Below are 25,835 nucleotides of genomic sequence, written 5' to 3'. Positions count from 1 at the left end.
GTGTAACATTAGATGAGTTTTTGACCAATGTATACAGCCATTAACTACTATCCTAATCAAAATACAGAATATTTCTATCACCCCAAAAAGCACCCCTTTACAATCAATCCCTCCATAGTCTAGAATCCAAGTAACTATTGATTTGCTTTTGTTAACAGAGATTGCATGCCCCAGTTCTAGAATTTTACATAAATAAAATGATACGATATGTTGTCTATCGTGTCTGGCTTTTTTCACTTGACATAAGACAGCCTCATCCATATTGGTATGTGCAGAAGAATTTAGTTCGTTTCTATTGCCAAATAGTACGCCATGTGTGCCTATCCCACAATTTGTTTACCCATCCATCTGTGGATAGGCATTTGGGGTGCATCCAGTTTGGAGCTATTATGAATAAAGGAGCTATAAATATCCATGTATTAGTCTTTTATGGGCGTGTGTTTTCATTTTTCACGGACAAACACCAAGAAATGAAATTGCTGGTCATAGGGTAAACTGTAACATATATGAAAAACTTCTGAACTATATTCCAAAGTGGTTGTACCATTCTACATCCCCACCAGTTCCAGCTGCTCCACATCCTTGTTAACACTTGTGTTGTAAGACTTTTTAGGTTTTAGCCACTCCCCTGGGTGTGTGCTGGTATCTTATTCTAATTTGTATTTTAGTTTCCATTTCCCTAATGAACATGTTGAGCATGTTTGCACATGATTGTTAAAATTTCAATGTCTTCTTTTGTGAAGTTTGTAGACAAATCTTTTGCCTATCTTTTAATCGAGTGGTTTGTCTTCTTACTACTCAGTTGTGAACTCCTTTTTCTTTTTTTTAGCCTAGAAATAAGTCCTATATCAGATTTATGTGATGATAATATTTTCTCCCAGTTGGCACCTTGACTCTTCATTTTCTTCATGGGTCCATTCTAAGAGCAGACGTATTTAATTGATGAGTTCCGATTTATTGATATTTCTTTGATGAAAAGTTTGTACTAAGAAATCTTTCACATCCCAAGGTAAGGAAGATTTTAATCTATATTTCCTGTAGAAGTGTTAAAGTTTTAGCTTTTGTGCTTAGTTAGGTCCAATATCCATTTCAGGTTAATTTCTGTGTATAGTAAAAGGTAGGAATCAAAGTTCTTTTTTTTCCTTATAACACCTATTTTAGTGCCACCTGTTGAAACATTGAGTTATCCTGGCTCCTTTGTTGATTCAATATTAAATACGTGTAGGTCTATCTTTGCACCATCCTATTGCATTAATCCATATGTCTGTCTGTACACGAATACTGTGTTGTCTTGGCTGCTCCTTTACTAACTTAAGAATTTAGATCAATGAATTTAAACATTTCTAATGTAACCATTTAAAGTCATAAAATTCCCTCTAGGGATGGATTTAACTGCATCTCACAGATAATATCGATATGTTCTATTTTCATTCAATTCTAATTATTTTCTAATTTCCCTTGAGATTCCTTCCTTGACCTAGGAGTTATTTAGAACTGTGTTGCTTCATTTCTAAATATTCAGAGATTTCCAGTTATTTTCCTGTTATTAAATTTTAGTTTAATTCCTTGGTGGTCAGAGAACATACTTTGAGTGATTCAGTTAAGATTCGCTGATGTTTGTTTTACTGCCTAGAAAATGATCTATCTTGCTGAGTATTTTATGTGCATTTAAATAGAATATATATGTAGCTATTGGACAGACTGATCTATAAATGTCAACTGGATCAAGTTGGTCAGCAGTGCTCCTTAGATTTTCTATACCCTTACTGATTTTCTGTCTACTTTTTCTATTTGGATTATTTCCTGTGTGAAGCTATTATAAATAATGCTTTTATGAACATTCACCTATAAGTCTCTGTGGAGATATTTCTCATAGATAGATACGTGTAGGCGAATTACCTAGATCATATGGGAAATATGTTTTAAAGTATTTTTTGAAGAAACTACCAAACTACTTTCCATTTTGGCTATGCCATTTCACATTCCTATCAGCAATATAGAAATAAGAATTCTCATTTCTCTATGTCCCTGAACACACTCATTTTATGACTTTTGTTTTAGCCATTCTAGTGGATGTGAACTAGCATCTCATTGTGGTTTTAATTTCCATTTCACTAATGAGTAGTGATACTAAGCATTTTTTTCCATGTGCTTATTAGCCATTCATGTCTCTTCTTTGATGCAATGTCTATTCAAATATTTTGCCTGTTCTGAGGAGTGGTATCCTAATATTCAATTGTAGAAGTTCTTTATATACTCCGCATACAAGTTATTTATCATATATGTGATTTTCAAATATTTCTCAGAGTCTATAATTTATCTTTGCACCTGCTTAGTGCTGTCTGTAAAGGGCAAAAACTTCTAAATTTTAGTTAAACCCAATATATAAACATTTTTCTTTTATAGATTGTGTTTTTGGTGTCACGTCTGAGAAAACTTTGCTTTGTTTGCTTTTTTAAAAAAATTACTCCATGGGGATGCAATCAGCGAAACCTTGGGTATGGGAAACTATACAACAAATGACCCAATTTCTTTAACAAAAAAAATTGCAAGAGGAAATAATGATGACAGAGGCACATGTAGGTCAAAAAAAAAAAAAAAAACCTTAAAAGAATTAACAATAAGACATAATACATGGACCTTATATAAAACTCAATTTGAGTAAAAAAAATTATTTTAGAAAATTGGAGAAATGTGAATATAGATTAAACATTCAATGGTAATAAGGAAGACTTTTTAAGCAGTGGCAACATATGGTGTTTATGCTTTTGTATTTTAAAAGAGTTCTTATCTTTTACAAATACATACAGAAATATTTATAGATGAAATGATATATCATGTCTAGATATATTTCAAAATAATATAGGTATAAGTGAAACAGGAGGTATAGGTGAAACAGGACAGGCTATGTATTAATAACTCATGAAGCTGCGTGATAGCTATTAATACATCAGTTTCATATTGTTATTCTCTCCTGCACGTGTTTGAAATTTTCATTACAGAAAGTTATGAAGAATTAAATTCTGGCCTTCAAACTCCAGGAACACAACTTTTACATTCCTCCTCATGAAAATAAAGCCCATATGTACCATATATCTATTGGTGGGAGGCCTAATAGATTTTATAAAATTTAATACCAACTAGTCGGAGATATGCCAACCCTACTAGGTTGTACTTCAACACCTGTAGTAGAGAAACTACAGTATGTATGACAAGCTAGATACCTCCCATTATTAAAAGCCTCCATATTCGTCTATATGGTGTTTAGTTGTGCTTTATTCTAATGTCCAAAATAAAATGAATTTAAACAGATATTTTAAATAATATGTAATATATTGCCTAAAAAGACCAGTAGCACATAATAAGATAGTTGTGAAGATCGAGCAAGATGGTAAGAGAGTGCTGTTTAAACTGTAACCAGCTTGCAAAAAAAGAACTATTACCATTATTGGCCATCCAGAAACCCAAAAGGCAGATTTTTTTTTAAAGATAAGACAACCAAGCAGTCATACCAAGATTTAACCCCCACAAAAGAAGCTACTTTTTTTCACATGTAGTTATGAAATATTTTCTACAAACTATTCATCAAGCACCCAGAATAAAGCTACATTATCCAAAGGCCCAATAAAAAGTTTACCACTAGGTTTAAAACCACAAAACTTCACCAGACAGATTCTGAAGCAGCCTGTAAAAGTACTTTTCATGGTTTAATGTCAACTGTTCCAACTTTCCTCAGTCTCCCAGATCTCTGGCAGACAACTCTCATGCATAATTTGCATGTTCTTAAGCAATCCGGCACAGGACAAACCCAATTAAGCTAAATGTGAATTTAAGTTCCTTTCTGTTTTACCTACAAGATTTTGACAGTCCACATTCTGTTTTTAACGCCTTTTTCTTTGCAATATATAAATGGATATGAAAGTGACATTAAATATACCTGACTGTCACTGGCCCAAGAACACAGTCATGCACAGAAGTCGTCCTCGGACAGACACCACTTGGAGGATGAACAGATTTATGGGATTATCAGTTGACCTAATTGGAGATACTAAAACTTCATCATCTAAGCCATCTCCTCAAACTGGTCACAGTAACCATTTCAGAATCCATCCACCTTTCCAGCAAAACCCTTTACACTCTGCAGTGATGCAGAGGCAGCGTGTGCCACGGCTGTGCAGCTGCCGGGGTGGACCGCACGCGAGCGGGAGACTGGAGCAGGGACACCCGTGTAGGAGGGGCTGCAGCCCGCTCCTGGTCTCCCAGAGTCATTTTCCTGAAATATAAATCTGACCATGCAATTATCTCATTTAAAAGATTCCCAGGGCCTCTCATTTTGCCCAGCGTCTGAACTCCTTAGCACGCTGCAGGGGGCACTTCCAGAGGGGCTGCAGCGACCACGGCTGGCAGTTGTCTCTCTCGATTTGCAGCCAGGCTTGATTTTTTTTTTTATTTTCCATGAAAAAGAAACAGGTTCTTTCATCGCTCAATCATTCTGTAAACACCATTCCCTCTAATGCCTTCTTTTTTTTTTTTTCACATGAAAACCTCCTACCCATCCTCCGCAATCCAGTTGAGGGGTCCAGCTTCTGTTCCCACTGTCACTGTCACTGTCATGTCATGCCCCATAACGGACTGTGACGATTAACATCTCTGTGCTGCCTTCTACACCTGTGAACTCCCGAGGGATGCTGGCAATCATCCCAGCACTCGGTCCCCAACCTTCAGCACCGCGGCACCCCAAAGGACTCAATCTGCCACTGTGAGACGTCCACAAAGGAGCGAACCAATAAGTACCACTTTTCCAAATAAATTCCACAAACTGATACAACATAAGCATACTCAAGTCGGTTAATATTTGCTAAGGATCCATGGGTCTGGAAGTATTCTGGTCACAAGAATACAGAAAGATCAATTAGACTCATTCATCAATACTAAATGTGTACCCAACAATTGGTTCTACAATTAAGGGCGTATCTAGCAAGCTAATGAAAAGAGGGACCCTCAAAAATGTGATCCTCTACCAAAACCGTATTTCTAGTTGAACTTCACTTTTTTTTTTTTTTTAGAATGGTAACGACCTTGGCGTGATGACCCAGGATGTCAGCTGAGGTCACTGGAATATGCCTTGTCTAAAATAACTTTTCTGCATCTCTAAACAGCTTCCATCAAGGGAGCCTAAAGAAATGAAAAAAAAAAAAACAAACAACCAACAGCAGTGTTTTCACGCTTAAACACTCTCATAAATGACAGTGAAAGAAAGTGCAGTTAGAGACTTTAATATAAACTAAAAACGATAAGCCTCCACCAAAGTCTTTACATCTAGCCTACGGTGTGAACGTGTGTGTATGTAACTCTCTCCTATGCACATAATTATATATATGAGATCAACCGAACTGTGTTGGGAGTTTTAGAGTTGGTAATTGACAACCGATGATAAATTCAGTTGCAATTAATGGATGGTATGGTGGCCACCATTACCTATCAGTAATGGAAACGGGTCCGCCTCCAGAATTAGCAGGGCAGGTGGCCACCCAAATTAATACTGCGGTTCTCAGCCTCTCTTGCAGCTAGTCACATGACCCGGCTCCCGCCCGCGGCACCTGCGGAGAAGTGACATAACGCTCTAACACTTCCCCATCTCTTCCTTCAAGGCAAGCGCTTGCACTCCACTTCCTCCTCCTCCTGACCGAGGAACGGCTACGGCTGTAACTGAAACACCTGCCTGGGCCGGGAGACAAGCCCTGCCACGGGGGGTGGCAGTGGCAGCGTGCGGGCTCGGGGATGGCCTTGCGCGGCTCGGCTCAGACCCTCCCTGGTCAGCTCGGAACTTCTCTAGACCGGGGGTTCCCAAGCTCGGCTATGCTCCAGGAGCACCTGGGAAGACAGGTGCTTAGCCCTTAAAATACTGGTGCTTAGCCCCCTCCACCGAGATTCTGATGTGACTTGTCTGTGGTGTGGCCTGGGCCTTGGGCCATTGTGTTTTGGGGCTCTCTGTTACACCAGCTTAGGCCGTATTCTAAGGAATAGAGACTGCCTTTCAATTCACATGAAAGGGCACGGAGTTGCCTTTTTATCTGCCTTTCTCAAACCATCTTGGTCTAAAAAGGACATTCAAGACCAGAAAAGCCAGATGGCAAACCTGGCCTTCTACATGGGGGTTTGGGGGCAGGGACATCCACTGGGATCTGTTCCTAGACCCCCAGTGGAGTCTAAAACTGCAGACTCCGTTTTTTTCCTATACATACATACCCATAATAAAGTTTAATTTGTAATTTAGGCACAGCAAGAGATTAACAACAGGAACTAACTAATAAGAAACAGAACAATTATAACAAACACTGTTCACAGTTCCACGCATAGAAGATTCATTCTTACCATAGATTTCATCAATGTCAGCATACTTTTTTTTTTTTTTTTTTGGTCTTTCCTTAAATTGAGAACTTTCACCTTTTCACTTAAAGGAAAGCACTGTACAGCCTCCCTCTGGCACATTCGAACTGCCAGCATCCCTGCCCTTGCACTTCGGGCCATCTCAGGTGACATAAGGGTCACAGTCGCTCTGGCGACCGAGCCAGCTGCTAAGCAACTCACTAGCTGGTGGCACCTACTGCGTGGACCCAAAGCCCCAGGCGGGATGGCGGGAAGTTTCGCCACACTGTTCAGGACAGCACTTAAAACTCAACCAAAACTTATGAATTGTTTGTCTCTGACACATTCCATTCAATATTTTCAGACCTCGGTTGACCGCAGGTGACAAAGCCCAAGGAGTGAAGTCGCAGATGAGGTGCGACCATGGTTTAGCTGCAAAGATTTCAAAGCCGTTCTTCCAAACAAACAGTTCTCCCAGAGACTTTAGGCTTTTACCGCCTTCCTGCCTCTGCCCCCAGCTGATTCCAGTTTCATGTTTGTATATTTCATTACTCAATAATAAATCACTATTAGCGGAGTTTTTCTCGGCTAGCATTTGTCTTGCGTAAAAGCCACCCTAACATTGTTTAAGGAAAACTATTTTTCATAGTTTTTTTAAAAAAAGCTATATATATGCCAAATCTGTCCAGATTTGGAGTTAAAAATAATGTTATAACCTGCCCAATATTTTTTCCACATTCAAGTGAATTCAAGAATTGCTGATGTCATACCACTGGAAGAGTCACATCTTTGTCACAGCTATCTCTAAAGAGTTAAATACTTTGCCAGCCTGGGCAACACAGCAAGACCCCATCGCCACAAAAAATGGTTTTTTTTTTTTTGAAAAATGAGCAGGGCAGGGTGGCGCATGCCTGTAGTGCCAGCTACTCGGGAGGCTGAGGCAGGAGGATCGCTTGAGCCCAGGAATTGGAGGCTGCAGTGAGCTACGACGACGCCACTGCACTCTAGCCCGGGCGACACAGTGAGACCCTCTCTCAAAAAAAAAGAAAAGAAAAAAGTGAAATACTGTGGATATTAGCCATATCTAATATAGGATATTAAATTACATATATTCTTTGGGAAGGAAAGGAAAAGACCATTCATTCATCTGCTCATTTGGCCATTCATCCACTCAAAAGGTATGTACTGTGAACACATGCTTGCCACGAGCAAGGCACTGTGATTTACTCTAGGAATAAAGTGAATCCCACCCACCCCTTGCCTTGAAGGAGCCCCTGTCCAGAAAGGGTGACAGTGGAGGACACAGGCAGTCCCAGTGCAGTGTGACAGGCCGGCTTTCCCAGGGGCAACGGCAGGGCGCCAGAGCCCGGCTCGGCACGGCCGAACCTCGGAATCCGAGGGGCCATGGCAGGTGCGGAGGGAGGACAAGCAACAGGGCTCTCGGGAAGGACCGTGTCAGTCCTGCTAGCCTGCACCAAATAATCAAACAAAATGGACAAAGGACAACAGCAACTAAAAAAAAAAAAAAAAAAAAAAAAAAATGTCAGGCCACAAATAGCCTCCACTTTTGGACTCACTTATTTTTGTAACTATGTGAGAAGGATTCCTAAATTACCACCCATGAAATTAACGTCCGGCTTTTCATGGCTTTTTTTTAAAGCAAACGCTTCCTTCCCAATGACTGACAGATGAAATTGCGACCGGCAAAAAATTGCCAACTCATTTGATGCAGATTGCCGTCGTTTCTGGACACCCAAACACGGTCCCGGCCTCCTAACCCCTCTCCTCCCCCCTCCTCCTAGGACAACGTGAGCCAGTCTGGAATTTCAGTAGACCAGCGCTATCTAAGCAAACGGATGGACAAACTAACATGTGGTCCACGGGAGATGGTTCAGTATGATTTTTCTATGAATGCTACCTGCCTTTTGACTTGGCGTGTGACACCTTTGTCACTTTGAGGACTGTTCATTTGCCTCATTGCACCTGCAAATCTCCTCCTTCACAGTTTCCAGGTTTGGGGGTTACTTAGGAAAGCCTCTGTACTCCAGAGTAATAAAAATGTATTCCTTTACCCTTCTGGTGTTTTTTAATATTTTTATCTCATTGAACACCTGAGATTTACTTTTGTGCACTATGTGGCTGGACTGTAACTTTGATAAGCCAGTGATCACACACCACTCTACCTCCTCAACTCAGAACGCCACCTTTATCCATAAGCAAACCAAATTCATATGTACTAATATATACGTGTATGTATGAATATTTACACTATTTTAAACACTAAAGCAATGCTTTTTTTTATTTGGAAGAGCAGATCCCCACTGTTTTACTTTTTCAAAAGTCTATTGGTTATTTTTGCCCATTTTCTCTTCCAGATGAACGAGGATTAAGCTGTTTTTGTCTGTTTTGCTGTCTTAGAGGCAGGATCTCACTCTGTGGCCCAGGCTGGAGTGTGGTGTGATTATAGCTCACTGCAGCCTCGAACTCCTGGGCTCAAGAGAGCCTCAAGCCAGTTTGTGAGGTTCTTTAAAATTCTCATTTGGGGCCGGGAGCGGTGGCTCACGCCTGTAATCCTAGCACTCTGGGAGGCCGAGGCGGGTGGATTGCTCGAGGTCAGGAGTTCTAAACCAGCCTGAGCAAGAGCGAGACCCTGTCTCTACTATAAATAAAAATAAATTAATTGGCCAACTAATATATATAGAAAAAAATTAGCCGGGCATGGTGGTGCATGCCTGTAGTCCCAGCTACTCGGGAGGCTGAGGCAGGAGGATCGCTTGAGCCCAGGAGTTTGAGGCTGCTGTGAGCTAGGCTGACGCCACGGCACTCACTCCAGCCTGGGCAACAAAGCGAGACTCTGTCTCAAAAAAAAAAAAAAAATTCTCATTTGAATGGATTCTCATTTCGATCCTGATCTTCAATTTATAGATTAATTTGAAGAGCACCGACATCTTCACAATATTGAGTCTTCCTATCCAGAAATAGGTTACAGCTCTCCATGTATCCAGATTCTCTTTTGCTTCTCTTAATAAAATTTTGGTTTTCTCCATACTAATCTTGTTGGTAATTACTTAGTGAGGCCCGTCTTAGAGCAACACATTAGGAAGCACTTATTTTAGAATAATTATTTTGAAATGTTTTGACAAATTAATATTCATGTAATTTAAAAATAGAAAGCTGTTAAAGTAATTTTAATAAGAGAGAATTACATTGCAAAGTTTCATTAGGCTCGTATGGCTAGCTGAGAGGACAGATCATCTTAAACAGCATGGCTTATTAGCTTTTTCCTGCTAAGTTTAAACATCAGAGCTACGATTGAATGGACATTCATGATCTGAATGAAGTTCAGTGGAGTCTTTGGCGCCCAGGAAGAAAATGGGTGTAGTCTTCTGAAATGTGATTTCTTACTATGCTTTTGCCCTTTCATAGCCTTCTTGCGCTTTTTTCTCGTCTTTCTGCGGCAAGTCATCAGGTCAAGAGGTTGTGAATCAGTCCACTCCAGTTGGATTAGTCAGGCCTCTTTGGTTGCAAATGAGCTCATCAAAACTCTGCCCACATCTCTGCAATCACTCTCGAGAAGCCCCCTTTTGAAGTCAGCTAATGCAGTTTCCAAAAAATACACCGCCCTCCCTTCAGTCCAAGTTGTCTGAGATGCAGTGCGTTTCATATCTGTGACCCTAAGTCACCAGTGCTCTCGCGCACCCTAAGTAACCCTGAGTCACCCATGCTCTTGCACACGGCATTGGGACAACAGAGGTTTCCATCAGCCTGGGGGACACGGTTGCGGTCTTCACACCTAGCCACCTGCTCCACTGTCTTTAAAAACGGCTGTAAAGACTCCCAAATACGAAAGAGAGCACACAGTGGGCCCCACAGCCATCACTCGCCCCTCGGCGGCAGCCATCAGAGTGGCACCTGCCACTTCCGGCCCCGCCCTGCCCGCGCTTCGCAAGGCCTTGTAAGGCCCACCTCGGGCCACGCGCCGTTTCGCCCTCACTGCTTCCGTTTGCAGTTCTAGAAATTCCGGACATTTTCCTTATGTGAACACAATCTAGGATCCCTTCCTGATGCCACCCTGGAAATGGCAGCAATTCCTGAAGATCCGATACCCAGTCTCAAGTAACATTTCCGTGACTTTGTACAGCTGGTGGGTTTGAGTCAGGACCTAACCAAGAGCCACACGCGACACTCATCTGATTGTTAAAGCTCTTAAATCTGTCGTAATCTAGAGCCCCCCCCCCACCAATTTCTATCTTCAGTGACTTACTGAGGAAACCAAGGCAACGGGCCTGGAGGACGTCCCCACCCTGGATTTGTCTCTTTGCCTCCTCGTGGGGTCATTCCGCTTGTTCCTCTATCTCCGTATTCCCCACAAACTGAAAGTGAGCTCAGACGACCTGACTATACTCCAGCCCTGATTATATCCAGCGCCAGGGACACTTTCCGGATTGGCCCAGGGACACTTTCCGGATGGCCCAGGGACACTTTCCGGATGGCCCAGGGACACTTTCCGGACGGCCCTGGCTCTTCATATCTCCTCACGTAAGGAGGCGCCACAGTGACCTCATCCTAGTGATGAGAAAATCACGTAGAAAATTCCATGGGTGATAGTTTGATTTCCCCCCTTGAAATTCTCCATCAACCTTCCATTTCGTGATTTTATTATACGTTGATGGTCTTTGCCTAAACCGATACTTCCATTCAGAATTGCAAAATGCTGATGTTTTTAAACCCCACCCTTCCTTCCACATTCATTTGCTACAATCCTTGTATATAAAGGATCTCCCCCCCCCCACCTTAACTAAGGGCTTCTGATTACCCTAAAATATAGTTGGCACAGGAAAGCAAGATAAACGCTTATTTCTTTCTCTTTTTAATTGTTACTTTTCAGAGACAGAGAAATAAGTTTTACTGCCAATGGCGATCAATAAGGTGTTTTGCTCTGTTTTGCTTAGGGAATCTCTCTTTTTGCATAGCATGAATATCTTAGCTTGTTATTGCTGCTGTAGTAAATGAACACAAATGTGGTGTGTGGAAATGTATTATCTTAACGATCTGTAGGTTAGAAGTTTGAAATGGATCTCATTGGGCTATGATCAAAGTACCAGCTGGGCTGCGTGCCTTTATAGTGGTTGTAAGGGAGAGTCCATTATCTTGCCTTTTCCGGAGTCTAGAGGCTGCCCACATTCCTTGGTTCACAGCCCCTTCCCTCCATCCTTCCATCTGCAGAGCGAGCAGTGGCTGGTCTCAACTCATTCCCACACTGCATCAACCTGACACTGTCTCTCCCTGGCAACAACAGCCCCAGATAATCCAAGACAATCTCTTTATCATCCACTCAGCACATTAGCTGCCTTAATTTCATCTACAGCCTTAACACCCCCTTGCCATGTAACATTACATACTCAGAGTTCTGGGAATTAACATGTGGACCTTTCAGGGGCCATTATTCTGCCTACCACAATCGGTTTGTACACATTCAGAGAATTTGAACCAGTCATGTTCTTCTGATGCTCAGAGTGTCCCACCTTTGCCAGTGGGAACCCCTCTTTCTGGCCTCTGAGTTTATGAGACACCGTACCCATCTCAGCTCTTGGGTGGCTCCTTTGTTTTCTCTGATACAACAGATAACAGAGGTTCCGGGCTCATCTTGCCCAGGCCCTGCCCATACCTGGAGTCAGGTGCAGTCGTGCCGGTTGATGAGACTGCAGTTGTTTCTTGGACTTTTCAATGGCTGGGGCTGATAAATACATATATTTCAAAAGAAAAAAAAAATCATGAATCTCAAATGACTTTTCAATTCTAATCTAACCTGACCAGGTTTTTACCTCGTGCACATGTAACTCTTCATTTACAATTAAAATCCTGGGTCTTACCTGCAATAACATCATTCTTTTTTGTTTTACCCAACTCTATCTATATAGTCTGTGTAAAATAATTGTTTATATGAAATAATTTCAAACTAACAATAACACTACTGCTAATAGTGAGACTTCCGCACAAAGTTTAAAAGTTCTTTGCAGCTCTTGTTTATTTGTAAAATAAAGAGGACAATTTGTCATCATCTAGCAAAAATGAACATGCCCAAATCTTACTTATTTCTAGGTATCTATCCTAGAGACAGGCTCACACACAGGCTCAAAGATACGCATGTAAGAATATTCACTGCAATAGCACTTGTGATTATGAACATAGGGTTAAGAAGGTAAGAGCGCTGACTTACTGTCCAGCAATTCAAAAGACTGAGACAGAGCCATGCATTACTGACAAGGAAAAACTCATCACGTATCACTAGACGAAGGCAAGTCTAACTGGATTCACTAATGTATTCCCGACAAACAGAACTCCATCCCAGCGTGACCTTGGCAACCCGCCTGCATAAAGGTTAAATGTGCAACCTGTTTCATTAATTCTCTATCACACTTTAGAATGGACTACTAACACGGGTCGAGTTTAACATAAGAAATCCTTTATGTATCTAGAACAACCGACACGTGTGCTCAAGTCCAGAGGACTCATTTATCTATTGACAAAGATAGAGATGGATTTTAATTTTGTTTTTTAAAATAAGGATGCATCTGAAATCACACACACAAAAAAAAGATGTTTGAGGTAAGACAACATTAAGAACTCTTGACATGTAGCTTTTCTCAAGTTATAACATTGCCACCATTATTAATAATTATCCTATTATTTAACATGAAATTGACAACATCTTCTGGGGAATTATTGATATATTTATTAAGCCACAGTGTCCAGGGAAATTTTGTCACTGGAGCTCAGATCCCTGTGGTTGACAACCTTGACTGAATGAATACAAAGCATTTTCAAACTGCATTACTAATGTCTGAAATTGACAACGCGCCTCTACCCAAACGCCTGGCAAAATACAGTCTGCAGCTTTTATTAAAATGCACCGAATTTGGAATCCAAAGACCTGGGTTTGAGGCTCAGCTGTGTTATTTGTTATCAGTATGACCTTGAGCAAGTAACTTCTCCCCGAACCTGGACTTCCTCCTTCTAAAACAGGATGGTGAGTATTATATGGAGCCGTTTCCAAAAATCTCTGAATGAAGAAAAATGCTTGCCCTCTGAGAGTAAAAACTTTAAAGCAACACATAAAGCAAAGGGCAGACAAATGCCAAAGGTTCCTGACTGGGCAACCTTGTCGGTGGTTTCATTGACTGGTATTATCAAATGCAGTGGAGGCCTGGAATTGGAACAGAGAGCCGATGAGAACAGGAAACGTGGAAATAGGGAAAGAGAAGTTGTCACAGAAGCCACCAGTACAAGCCACGCCCCTACGCAGAGATGGCTCAGTCCCAGCTACGGGAGCTGCAGAGTCAGGTGCTGTAAGCTTGTGCTCACTATGCCACCTGCTGATGGCCACTCTGTGTCCCATGAGGGCAACCCTGCAAGGGAGAGAGCTCTAGCACCTCGGCTCCTCCGAGAGTTAGGGTTCAGTGTCAAGAAGCGAACTCGACATTCGAGTTGTACTTTGGCTTTTCAAATCTACGGTGGAAGAGAGCTAGTGCACTTTTGGGAGTGGGGGCCTCACGTGGTGGCTCGTGTCTGTAATCCCAGCACTCTGGGAGGCCAAGGCAGGAGGATCGCATGAGCTCAGGAGTTCGAGACCAGCCTGAGCAAGAGTGAGACCCCTGTCCCTACCAAAAAGAAAATAAAAAATAAAATAAAATAAAAAAAGTAAGAAGAGAATGGATTAGCCGGGCAGACTTTGCTTGTCGTGTGAGTTGCACAATAGACGGGTGCTCACCATAGCGACAAAACCTGTTTCTGAGTCTGCAAGGCTGACGGCCACTCCCTGTACCACGGCAAAGATGCTGGTGTCTAAGGACAGAGCAAGTTTTTCCCTAGTAGATAAAATATACCTCTCAACATCCCCACACGGACATATCTAGAGTCATTTTGTTTTGCTTTTTAGAATTGCTACCTACCATAAAGGATAATTGTAAAACCTTAAAAAGGTTAATACTTGTAAAACTATTATAGTAGCACTATATACAAGTATGGCTGGGGTTTTCCAAAACCCTAAATTCAAGTCTATGGCACACACATGAACTAAATTATCGTCAATCATCGCTGGGTGCAACAAGCTAACAGGTGCACGTACAGGTCTAAATGAGAAGTCCGGCAAGTCAGCCTCTCGCCAAGATCAGCTCAATACTGACCCAATTGACACAGCAGTTCTAGAGCGTTCTGCAGGAGAGTAAGGGAAAGAGGCTTTTAACAGGCTAGAACCACTGAGGCCCTTCAAACTTGTCTTGCCTTGTCTATCTGTTCGGCCATCATATATGCTACCCCAGATAGTCACAAGATGATCAGAACCAAAATGCTCCACTTAAAACTCTAATCGCACAGGAAGGCGATTCCACCGAAATAAGCTTTTCGTGTAGAGTAACCTCAATTTCTTTTTTTCTTTTTGATACAGTGTATGGCTCTACAGCCCTGGCTAGAGTGCGATGGCATCAGCATTGCTCACAGCAACCTCAACAACCTCAAACTCCTGGGTTCAATCGATCCTCCTGCTTCAGCCTCCCAGGTAACTGGGACTACAGGCATGTGCCACCATGCCTGGCTAATTTTTCTATTTATTTATTTATTTATTTTTTGTAGAGATGGGTGTCTCACTCTGTTGCTCAGGCTAGTCTCACACTCCTGGCCTCAAGCAATCCTTTTGCCTCGGCCTCCCAAAGTGCTAGGATTTCAGGTATGAGCCACTGTGCCTGGCCAAGTAACCTAAATTTTTTAAATAACTTAAAACATCAATCCAGTATTATGTAGATCACTTTTATTTAAAGGACACAGACGTGGAGCCACTAGTTAATTTTCCACATGGAACAACAACAACAAAAAAAAGGCCAGTGTCTTGAATGATTAAACCCTAAAAAAATCCCTGTCCGCAAAAACCCTCCACTGCCACTGGAAACAAAACAGGTCCAAAATGGAACACAAAAGATAGCACAAAAACTTAACACTCTATTCTATACTTACTGTTGTCATGACAAGATTTATCACAGGGTACCATAAGAAAAGAAACAGAAATTTAGTTGAAAAAAAAGTAGGAACAGGCTAAAGATATATATTAAAGTCCCTTGACCTCTCAGAATTAGTTCCATTTTAAGTAAAGACCATCCCACCATCACCAAACAACCTCATTTTTTCTTTCAAAAAAGTTGTATCCAAAATACCATCACAGCCTTAGACATTCACAAAGCAAACTGAAAGTCTGCAATATCTAACAGCTGTGTAAATGCCATTCCATGTAGCTTTGAGTTCATTTTTAACTTAAACCCTTATCAAAAGCAATACAGATACAGAAAAATTTAGAACAAATAATCTGAAAATATAACCAGACTTATAATTATCTAGATAATAAGTATCAATGGGCTAATGAATCCCACAGAGCACAAATACTAAGAGAATATTATTTAGGAAAGTTTTATTGCAGACATTAAAGACGCTTGCTGTCTTCTCCAGCTAATGGGGTTTTACCTTGTTGAATGTATGTAACCTGTCCCCTCAACCTCCTCAGAAGATGACTTTTTCGGCATAATTAAAAGCTCACTTTCTTTCTAAAATTTATGTCCAGGCTGAGGCGCACAGACCACACGGAGCCAGGCACCCAGTTCGGCAGACGATGAGGACTGACTGCAGGAGCTGGGGACAGCCTCCTGGAAAAGCCACCGACAGGCTAGGGAAGCTACCTTGAAACATTCCCAGATCCGCCACATTTGGGAGGAACTGAACTTGCTTTGCGTGACCACAAAATTGGATAGTACGAGATCAGTGCACTGAATGTATTTATTGCAAGAGAGCTTACTAACCCCAAAAAGTTTCCAAAGATGCTCATCAAAGATGCCCTGGCTGGTTGTTAGAGAAAGAAGCCACCCATTGATGTCACCCAATGCACGACTAGACTGGATACCTTCCAAGATCTTTTAGAACATGAGATGCTACAATTCCATGTTGTCAATATGCAACACGTTAATGGCTAAGGAAGAGGAGAATGAATCACCTTATGCTCACTACACCGAAGCCAGCTGCTTCCAGATTAGGATTGTCGGTTCAATTTACTGAAGCAAAGACCTCTAAAGAATGAGTCAACTCTCTTCATTGCCTGGCTATACATATTTAAGCAGCATGTTCACGAACTCTGGTGCACTGATAGCAGGGCCTACTGGATGGATAGATGGACAGACAAAAGAAGGGAGAGAAGGAGAGAGGGGAAAAAAGGAAATGAGTGAAGCATCAAGCGTAAAAGGTAGACACACAGTGCCACAACAAACAGCCAGAGGAAGAGCACTGAGAAATCTGGGAAACTCACTTACTTGTCAGTCTAAGGGCAAGATTTGCTCTTCTCTGATCCAGGCTGACAACACAGCTTTCCAGAAGTCCTCCCTCCCTGACCTACTCCCTCTTGCTCAGAGCACATGGCACAGGGTCTCCTTAGAAAACTGCCTTATATCTGCTGCTATTGTGTACATTATTAAGATTTACTTACACCCCATACTATATATTAATATAATCCCAACAATAAAAATCCTATGGTGTAAACAACAACAACAAAAAATCATGTCTTTTAATATCTCTTCCAAACTTTTTTTTTCTTGCATTATCTGTGTCTGAAATTCAATATGAATAATTGTTGATGTTTTCTGCTATTTATAAATGTATGGATAGAAAAGTCTCATGGGACAGAGATTTTTATTGGGACTTTCATGATCAGAAATGAATAGGTGTTATATTCTACAGATGGAGAAACTGAAAACATGAATTCAAGTGACTAACCAGGTCCAAGCTGCCAGTGGAATCAGATCCTCATGTCCTGGGTCCTAATCTGAAATCTTCTTTTACTACAGTGTGGCAGGTGGTGGGGGTGGCACAGAAAAATGAGGGGACCAGCAATGACAGCTGATCTCCTAGTACACTAGGGATGTAGGCCTGGGCCGGCCACTTTCACATGACCTCCCTTTCGTAATCCCGAGACCCTGGGAGGAGGAAGGGGCAGCAGACAAGAGTGCAGGTCCAAGGCGGGTTCAAGGCTGACCTGTACCCACCACCAATCATAAAACCTCTGAACTGCAAAAACATTTTCACTGTATTCTCTATGGGCTCCTTCTATAATAACGTCCTACATAGAAAGTATCAAAATATGCTTATGCACCAGCTGAAGCACAGATGACCCAAAAGAAGGCTTCCAAAATTAGAAAAAACATTTACAGGATATGAAGAGCCAAGTCATTACTTCTTCTGCATTTTAGACCCATACAACAATCAAAAAAAAGGCCCGGGGGTGGGGTGGGGAGGGCGTCTAACTTCTAATCGATGATAAAAATAGAAAAAGAAGAAGAAAGAAGTGAGAACTAGGAGAAGCAGAGGCAGTTGGGGTGGGAGGAGTGGGGCTAGGGGGGCTATCCAGCCCCATTAGCATGCAAATTACTAACTATACAAATGATTTCACAATAATAGAGTAAAAGCTGCCAAATTAATCATTGCCATTTCCTGGTCGCCTATGTCCAGGGAACAAGGAGAGAGGAAGACAGTCATGCACACGGACTACACTTCCACCTAGAGTGGTCTGCAAGTATGAGTTTATTAACATCATAGATTTAACTATAATTTTATTAAAATCATATGTGTAATTTTATCATTAAGTTGAGTTTATTAAAGATTATCGGAACGAGAAACTGATTTTTATTGCGTATAAAGCCAAAAGTATTGTTCTCCCCTTTTACTCTTTTCCCGGAAATGAACATTTCAGGGGAGGGGACAGCTCGGGCTGCCCCTTTTTCTACATAAAAACATGGCAGAAAATCCTGTTTGGAGGCTGGGGTGGGGCTGGATGGGTGAGTGAGGGAGTCTATCATACGGTTTCTCATTAACACCGGCAAGTCTGTGTGCCTTGCGTTAAACAGAACACTCATTTAACCCTCACGCTCCTCCTGGAAAATAAGGAGTTGAGCTGCTTATTCACTTAGTCATAATTACCATTTTCGCAGGTCCCAGAGGACTGGCTGTTCTCTGTCAGTCTCAGATGATTTCTCCCGAAATAAAAAGGTATCACAGTGTCTCGACCATCCCTTGCAAGATGAGAGAGAGGCCGGGGAGTTTGGTGAGGCCGTCCCCCCCCCCCCCCAGGTGGGAAGACCCTGGCCTGGGGCAAACCTGGCCTTGATTCCTGTCTGGGCCACTGTCACGTGGCACCTGGGCAGAGTTCTCGACCTTCCCTGAGTGTCAGCTCCTTCTGGAAAATGGGGCTGATACTCCTCGCCTGGTAGAACTGTTGTGGGGAAGAAATGAACTAATTCCGCCCACTGCCTGACGGATGCTACGCTCTCAATGAGTGATAGTTATTACAGTATTGCTTCGAGAAGGTTCGACTCCTCATTCCCTTGTCAGGACCACAGGGACTCCGGGCATCCTGCTAGCTACTCCTTTGCATCTTACTATTCTGCCAGCCACCCACGGACTGAAAAAGACCTGCTCTTCCCTTCCCTGAGCCTTGACACCTTCCTCTGATAGTTTCTCCATCCTTGTCCAAACAGATGCCCGGCAAAGCCAAGTTCAGTGCGCTGAGGCAGTAGTTTAAGAGGCTGTCTCGAAGAACAGGTTGCCTATAAAAGCCAGGGCTGCCTGTACCTCGAAGAGATCTAAGAGGCTCTCAATTCAAAGCAGTTCACAATGCTCGACTCTGGCAGCTTCTAGGTTGAAAATTGATTGCACCGGAACATTTATTTCCAAGAATTGGCTGCTACACACAGCCCTTGCATCTTCAAGCCCCTGGCACAAATTAACTTTGACCAAGAATGAAATAATAACTGAGAGGTCAAAACAAATTACATTTCGAGTTTGTCCCTTAGTGAAGAAGAAGCAAGAACACCACCACTGTTTTGTACATAGAAATATTCCTATCAAGAGCAAAGAGTGCTTTCTCCCTAAAGGCCGTGCATTTTTTTCCAACACTGACTTTTCAGTCCAAAGTTAGGCTGTGGGCACAGGAGAGTGAAGAGACAGTAAACTCTACAACCCAGAAAGAGAGGAATATTTCAAGTTATCCACAAATCACTTATTGATTAGAGTTAGGAAATGACTGAATGAACCCCATTTCCACAAGAGAAGAAAACTGTGCCACTTTTCAAGATCAATAATTACATGTGATGGTTTTACAAACAGAAAGACACAAAGCTACCATATTACTGTAGATACTATGTCTGGATAGTTCTCCAAAGGAAATCATTTAAAAATTATTGTAAAACACTTAGCGAACATGTTCTATGAATTATTCCACATTCTATATTAATTCTATGTTCTACGAATAAAGAATAGTAATAAAAGCTATCCAAATGCTGTTTGCCCATGGTAAAATAGAATTTTCAAGCAGGGACACTTAAAATACCCAATTCTGTGCATTTCACACAAGACTATACGTTCCCTGATGGAAGGGCTGTGGTAGAGTTCATCATAGCATCCCATGCCTGGCTCATAAAAATGACTCTACAACTATGTACTGAATTCATATCATAAACAGTCCCATAAAAATGTCTGGAAAGATGGTCAGAGTGCTCCTAGAAAGTTATAAAAAAATTTTTTTAAATGTTGTTTTCAGATCCTTCCATCATATTGTATGACTATTTTGAAAGGACAAGCTTTGCAATAGACGATCCAAAACTGTCAATGTCCAGACAAACAGAAATGAGACTCCAGGGGAAAGATGAAGTTCGTGTTACTCAACCTCTTTCAACTCTGTGTCATTCCAAGTCAATTGAATTTCATTCTGTTTGGGAAAAGGTTAACACAGTAATAGAGCCTATGGCAGAAGCTGTCTTCACCAGTCTAGGGCACAAGATGCTGACCCTTTGTGAGCCTTTGCTTGTGAAATAGACCCTACTGAAATAAAAATACTTCTTTTCTAAGATGGTGTAAAACAATTGGCACACACATCTAAATGCTCCTGTTTTAACTGGGCCTACACAGCGAGTCCATGGGTCACGGGTTACTATTCCCAATAGGCTCATTATCAGCTACATTAGCTCAACAAACATTTCAGCAAACTAAAGCAGCTATATAATTCAAACAAACAGTCAGCTTTTACAAGATTTGCACTCATTGGTTCATTAATTGAATAATGTGTCAACATAACAAAATGTTTGCCTCTTGCTCTTGCCATCTCAGAAAGACAAAATCTCCCCTGGGCAGAAAGTTTCATTTTCTTAGATTCTTCTGTAATGGGCAGGAGCCTACAGACCTTGTGTTTCATTTATATTAGCTAGATGTTGTTTAGTTCTGATGCTTTTCTGTTTACAACTGCGAAAAAGGCAAAGTAACTAAAATTAAAAAAAGCACACAGAATACTATAGTGACTTCAAATAATTAGCTGGAAATGAAAAATCACTGGTGATAGACCAATGGCAAGTTAAAATGTACACTTCTCATTCGAATGCTAAAAGTGCAACTCTGAATACCTTTTCAAGAATACCAAAAACCGGTGATCACATGGCTCAGCCCATAATGAAGATGAAATAGAAACTCTTATCAGAAAACATTTGAATAGTATCCCTTTACCAACACAGTGAAGTCATACTAGCCTTTTGAGTTGCTGTGCTGAGGTGTTTTAACATGAAATTAACTTTCTTACAGGATCTAAAACCCCCCCAAACCCCCACCCCCAAACCAAGCAGGTAGACTACTGCCATCCAGTGATAGAGAAAATTCTGCAAGATATTTTAACTGATAATCTCAATGTAAGAGAATCCTAACCCAGTACAAGGAGTGACTGTTACTTTGTAAATGGTTACATTACAAAACTAAAGCCAAAACCCTCGAGATAAATACAAAACAAATTAGAATCTCTGGAAGAGGTTGCAATGGCCTAATTTAAGAGTCTATTCAAAAAACAGCAACAGAATAACAATTACTAAAGGGTTGTTTCCTAAAATTACTCTCCTGCTGACATTTCTCAATTCTAAAATACCATAAGAAACATGCTCATGGTCAGTAATTATGCCTTAAAAGAAAGAATCACCAAAGAATACCATGGAAAAACAAAGGCATTCATACAAGGAAGTGAATTCCCTAAGCACATAACTATATTCTTAAGAGGGATACTAAAAAAGCAGAAGTCACATTAAGTTCAACACCGAGAAAAAATAATGAACAGAAGTTCCTAATTTTAGTAATTGTATATTACTAAAAAATACAAAAAAAAAAAAAACCTGCCCATGAGTTGAGATTTATTGATTTTAAATATAGAAACCCTATTTATTTAGGACTCCCTGCCCTTTGGGGGAAGTACGAAAGGCAAGAGAAAAAAAAAAAAAAAGGATTTTTATACCACATGTACAGAAATGTACAGGGTTTGTTTTTGTTTTTTGTTTTTTTTAAATGAAATTTAGGTTTGATCTGGGGTTCTTGTTCTCTAAGTTACCCATTAGCCAGAAATTTTCAACTGCACTGATTTTCAATTAGCTTCAGATATGTTGAACTCCAGAAAAAGAGTGTTATATTCATAGCACTCTAGAAAGATCTGCATTTTTTTCCCTGATTTCCACTACTTGGCATTGCCTTTCAAAACAGCACACACTACAAAACCAACAAGAGGCATGAGCTAAGGAGGGAACACAAACCAAAACCATCTAGCAAGCATGTCTTCATTTGCACAAGTTGGCTTTTTCACAACCAATAACTCAAAGGGACTGATATTTTCTGTATCATAGGGCTTGTAAATGAACTTCAAAAAATAATCTGATGATCACTTAGCAACAAAAGGAAGATTTTTTTTTTCTAAGTCAAGGTAACATTTAAGCAATCTTGGGTGTATCACGCGTGAAGGACGGATGATTTCCAATGGAGAATAGCTATGGTTTAAATTCCAAGATTTTACAGAATTGCGTGGTTTCAAATTCATGATAAAGAAGATTCCTCTTTTTATCATCAATTGCACCAAGAGCTATTTCGCTTCAAGGAACCACGGTAGCTGTACAACTCAAGATGGTATTAATCAAGAAAGAAGCTAGGAGGAAAAATCCAACACTGGTGCTTTGATACATTATTTGAAACTCACTACTAACCTGATGAACAATCTTTTTCTGGGGTGGTGCCAGTGACACGAACTAGTAAAATGTTTTTACTAGTTCATCCACGATAAATTATTTGAAATAAAACTGCAACTTGGTATGAACTTCACCAAGCCCCTGGCCAATTCGGTGGGGGTCCTTCTTTGACAAATTAGCACCCAGTTCCAGTCTGGAAGCACCCCATTCGGTGTGCCTTTTCGAGTGAATCCCATTTCAACCTTTTAATAAAGTGCCACCAGGAGATGTGCAAGTTGAGAAAGGCGGCTCAGGTGGCACGCTTAGCACCAAAGAGAAACCAGAGTGGGTCAAAATCCCGCCTGGGGCACAAAACAGGAGAAAAGATCCTAGGAGACTGCCGGGGCCGATGGACTTTCCAGGAAGGGAGCGGTGGAAACAGCAGCTGAAGTACCGGGACGGAAGGCGAGGAGCCCGCGCGCCCGGCTGGAGAGCCCAGGGGGAGCGGAGGGCGGCGGGGGAAGGAAAGAGCAGGATGGAGCTCAGGGGAACGACGGGCACGGGGCAGAGGGGGACCCCAAGGACTGGGCACGGGGAGAGGGGGACCCCAACGACCGGGCAGAGGGGGACCCCAGCAGCGGAACGGGGAGAGGGGGACCCCAGCAGCGGAACGGGGAGAGGGGGACCCCAACGACCGGGCAGAGGGGGACCCCAGCAGCGGAACGGGGAGAGGGGGACCCCAAGGACCGGGCAGAGGGTACCCCAAGGACCGGGCAGAGGGGGACCCCAGCAGCGGCACGGGGAGAGGGGGACCCCAGCAGCGGCACGGGGAGAGGGGGACCCCAACGACCGGGCAGAGGGGGACCCCAGCAGCGGCACGGGGAGAGGGGTACCCCAAGGACCGGGCAGAGGGGAACCCCAGCAGCGGCACGGGGAGAGGGGGACCCTAAGGACCGGGCAGAGGGGGACCCCAGCAGCGGCACGGGCAGAGCCACAGGGGTAGGGCTGGAAGGAGGGGCAGGGACAGAAGGAGACGCGGCAGGGATGGAGCGGGTCCACCCGAGTCCCACCCAGCCCCACGCCGGGGCGCCCGCTGTGCGCGGGGCACTTTGGAGCGCTGGTCTCCTCCAGCCCCCCGCAGCCCCCCGATGGATGCCCCCATTTCAGGGAGCAGCAGGACGAGGCCCGCCCCGCAGGTGGCCGGCGGGGGCAGCGCGGCGCGCCCGACCCTCCGGGGCGCAGGGGCGCGGGGCGCGGGCGGCCGGTACCTGGGCTCGGGCAGGACGATCTTCTTGCTGGCGCGCGCGGCCGGCGCGGCCTTGCTCTTCTCCATGGCCATCAGGTAGCTGACGTCGGCCAGCACGGCCTCCAGGTCCGCCATGTTGGCGCGCCGGCCTCGCCGGACGGGGCGCGCGCCCTCCTTCCCTCCTTCCCTCCGCGCCGCCCGCCGCCGCGCCCGCCGCCCGCCGTGGGGGGCCGCCCCGGGGCAGCCCCCCGCCCGCGCCCGCCCGCGCGCCCGCCGGCCACCCGCGCCCCGCCCCGCCCCGCCCCGCCGCCGGGGTCCGCGGGGAGCGCGCGCCCAACGCTCGGCGCCCCTCGGTGCCCGCGCGCCTCCCGCCCGGCACGGCCCGCGGGGTGGCCACGGGGGACTTCCTCTCCTCCGCCTCCTCCGCCTCCTCCTCCTCCTCCTCCGACCTCCTCCTCCGACCTCCCGCCCCAGAGCCCGCGCTCTCACGCCCGTCGCCGCCCTCCCCGGGGAGCCAGGGCCCCCGACGCCCACCGCCCTAGGGCGATCGGGGCGGCCTCCGCGCCCTGGGCCCGACAGCTCTCCAACTGGACAGTCGCAGTCGGCATCCTCCCGGGGAGCGTGGGGTGGTGGCCCCAGAAATGCACGTGTCCCACCTGTCCCCACAGGTGATAAGGAAGCCTGGCGGTCCGCAGGCCACCCTTGCGCAGCTCCCAGGGGCCTGGCTCCCCGCCCGTCCCGTCCCCCTGTGAACTCCGCAAAGAGCCCACGCTGGAGAAAGTTGCCCGCCTGGTGCTAAGCAGGGGCCAGGGGGGCTGAGGGCTCCCCACCGGCACCCCCGGGACAGAGCTGCCGTTAGGGAGCGCGCTGTTGGAAGAGCACTCGCTTGAGAAGGTCACCACTCGCTGGCACTGGGGTGGGAGGTTTCAGTCTGGGTGTTTCTAGGGTCCTTGGGAGAGAAAACTAGACAGCTGTGTGTGGGCCTTGGGTTTGGCCACTGATTCAGAAGACAGTTAGGGAGCAGTGCTGAGCGCTCACACCCTCCACGGGGGGGGGGGGGGCATTTAGGGAACTGGGAGAGCTAGAGCCCAAACTGCCCAGGCAGGAGGGAATTTCCAGCTTCCTGATCCTCGGGCTCCCTGGCCCCCCTAGCCAGTAGCCAGTCCCCAGCCCCCCCCCCCCCCCCCCCCCCCCCCCCCCCCCCCCCCCGCCAGCGGTGCGCACACAGCGCCACATTCAGAACCCATGTGGCATTCAGACTGGAGTGATGTCAAGGAACACCCAGGCAGTCTTAAGAAGACCTGAGCTGGACATTATTAATTAATCCAAAAATAAAAAATCCTTTAATTCATCCCAATTGGTCACGTTGCACCATGAGCCTAGACCTTGAATTTGAATGAATGTTCTGTCAATAGCTTACAGGGTTAACAGGGCCCACCAGAAACGGTCAAGGTCAAATTTGGGGTGTTTCGCATAAAGCCATAGCAGAAGCAGTCACAGGAACCCTGCCCTCTTTTGTTTTGTCTCTGGAGGGAGGGCCACCGGACCTCAATGTTTCCCCGCTGTGCCTGCCCTCACTACCCGCCAGTTTTACCAGTCGTTTCTCAAGATCCCAGGCACCATATGCATAAAGTTGTCCAGAAAAGGACAAGAGGGTGTAAGAAGTAGGATTGTGAGTGGAAGGAGCGTGGCCCGGCAGCAGAAAGCAGAGTGGTCGAACAAGCACAAAATATATTAACAAGACAAAAATATGCATATGCCAAATAGCAAACTTTCATCTTCCACCCACTTTTTTTTTGGTTGTTTCTTTGCCTGAAAACAGGAACACAGAATGTCTTGTCAAAGGTCACCCAGGAGGAGGAGTAAGTTCCTTAAAAAAAAGCATACATTTTTATGATTTAATTAATACAGTTTCTTTCAATATGTCTTTTTATCACTTGAACATCCACGTGATGAGATCTGACTTCTGCCTACATTTTCTTGGTCCTTTTTGACTTTCATGAAGAACATTTTGTTGTTGTTGTTCTTTTTTTTTTTTATTTTCCTTAGCAGCATGGTTTAGTAAGTTTGGAACAAGACACACCTAGATTCAGATCCCTGCTCTAGATAGATCCCAGTGAGCTTAGAGCAACGTTTTACCTCTCTTGTTCTAGGTAAAGTGGTTAAGGAGGCTA

General features: G+C 43.9%; 1 protein-coding gene across 1 annotated transcript in view; it reads right to left on the bottom strand.

Moving 5' to 3' along the window:
• GRK3 (G protein-coupled receptor kinase 3) overlaps positions 1–23,851 on the bottom strand; it is a 125,874-nt gene extending 102,023 nt beyond the window's left edge. The window contains exon 1 of the mRNA XM_012756557.2: positions 23,684–23,851. Within this exon, the coding sequence (XP_012612011.2) occupies positions 23,684–23,796 (113 nt within the window). The 5' untranslated portion in view covers positions 23,797–23,851. The remainder of the gene's footprint in view (positions 1–23,683) is intronic.
• Positions 23,852–25,835: the final 1,984 nt, after the last annotated feature.

The sequence above is a fragment of the Microcebus murinus genome, chromosome 22, assembly GCF_040939455.1.
Source record: "Microcebus murinus isolate Inina chromosome 22, M.murinus_Inina_mat1.0, whole genome shotgun sequence".
In the NCBI taxonomy this organism is placed as follows: Eukaryota; Metazoa; Chordata; class Mammalia; order Primates; family Cheirogaleidae; genus Microcebus; species Microcebus murinus.
The sequence above is the reverse complement of the archived record's forward strand: the minus strand, read 5'-3'. Positions and strand labels throughout refer to the sequence as shown.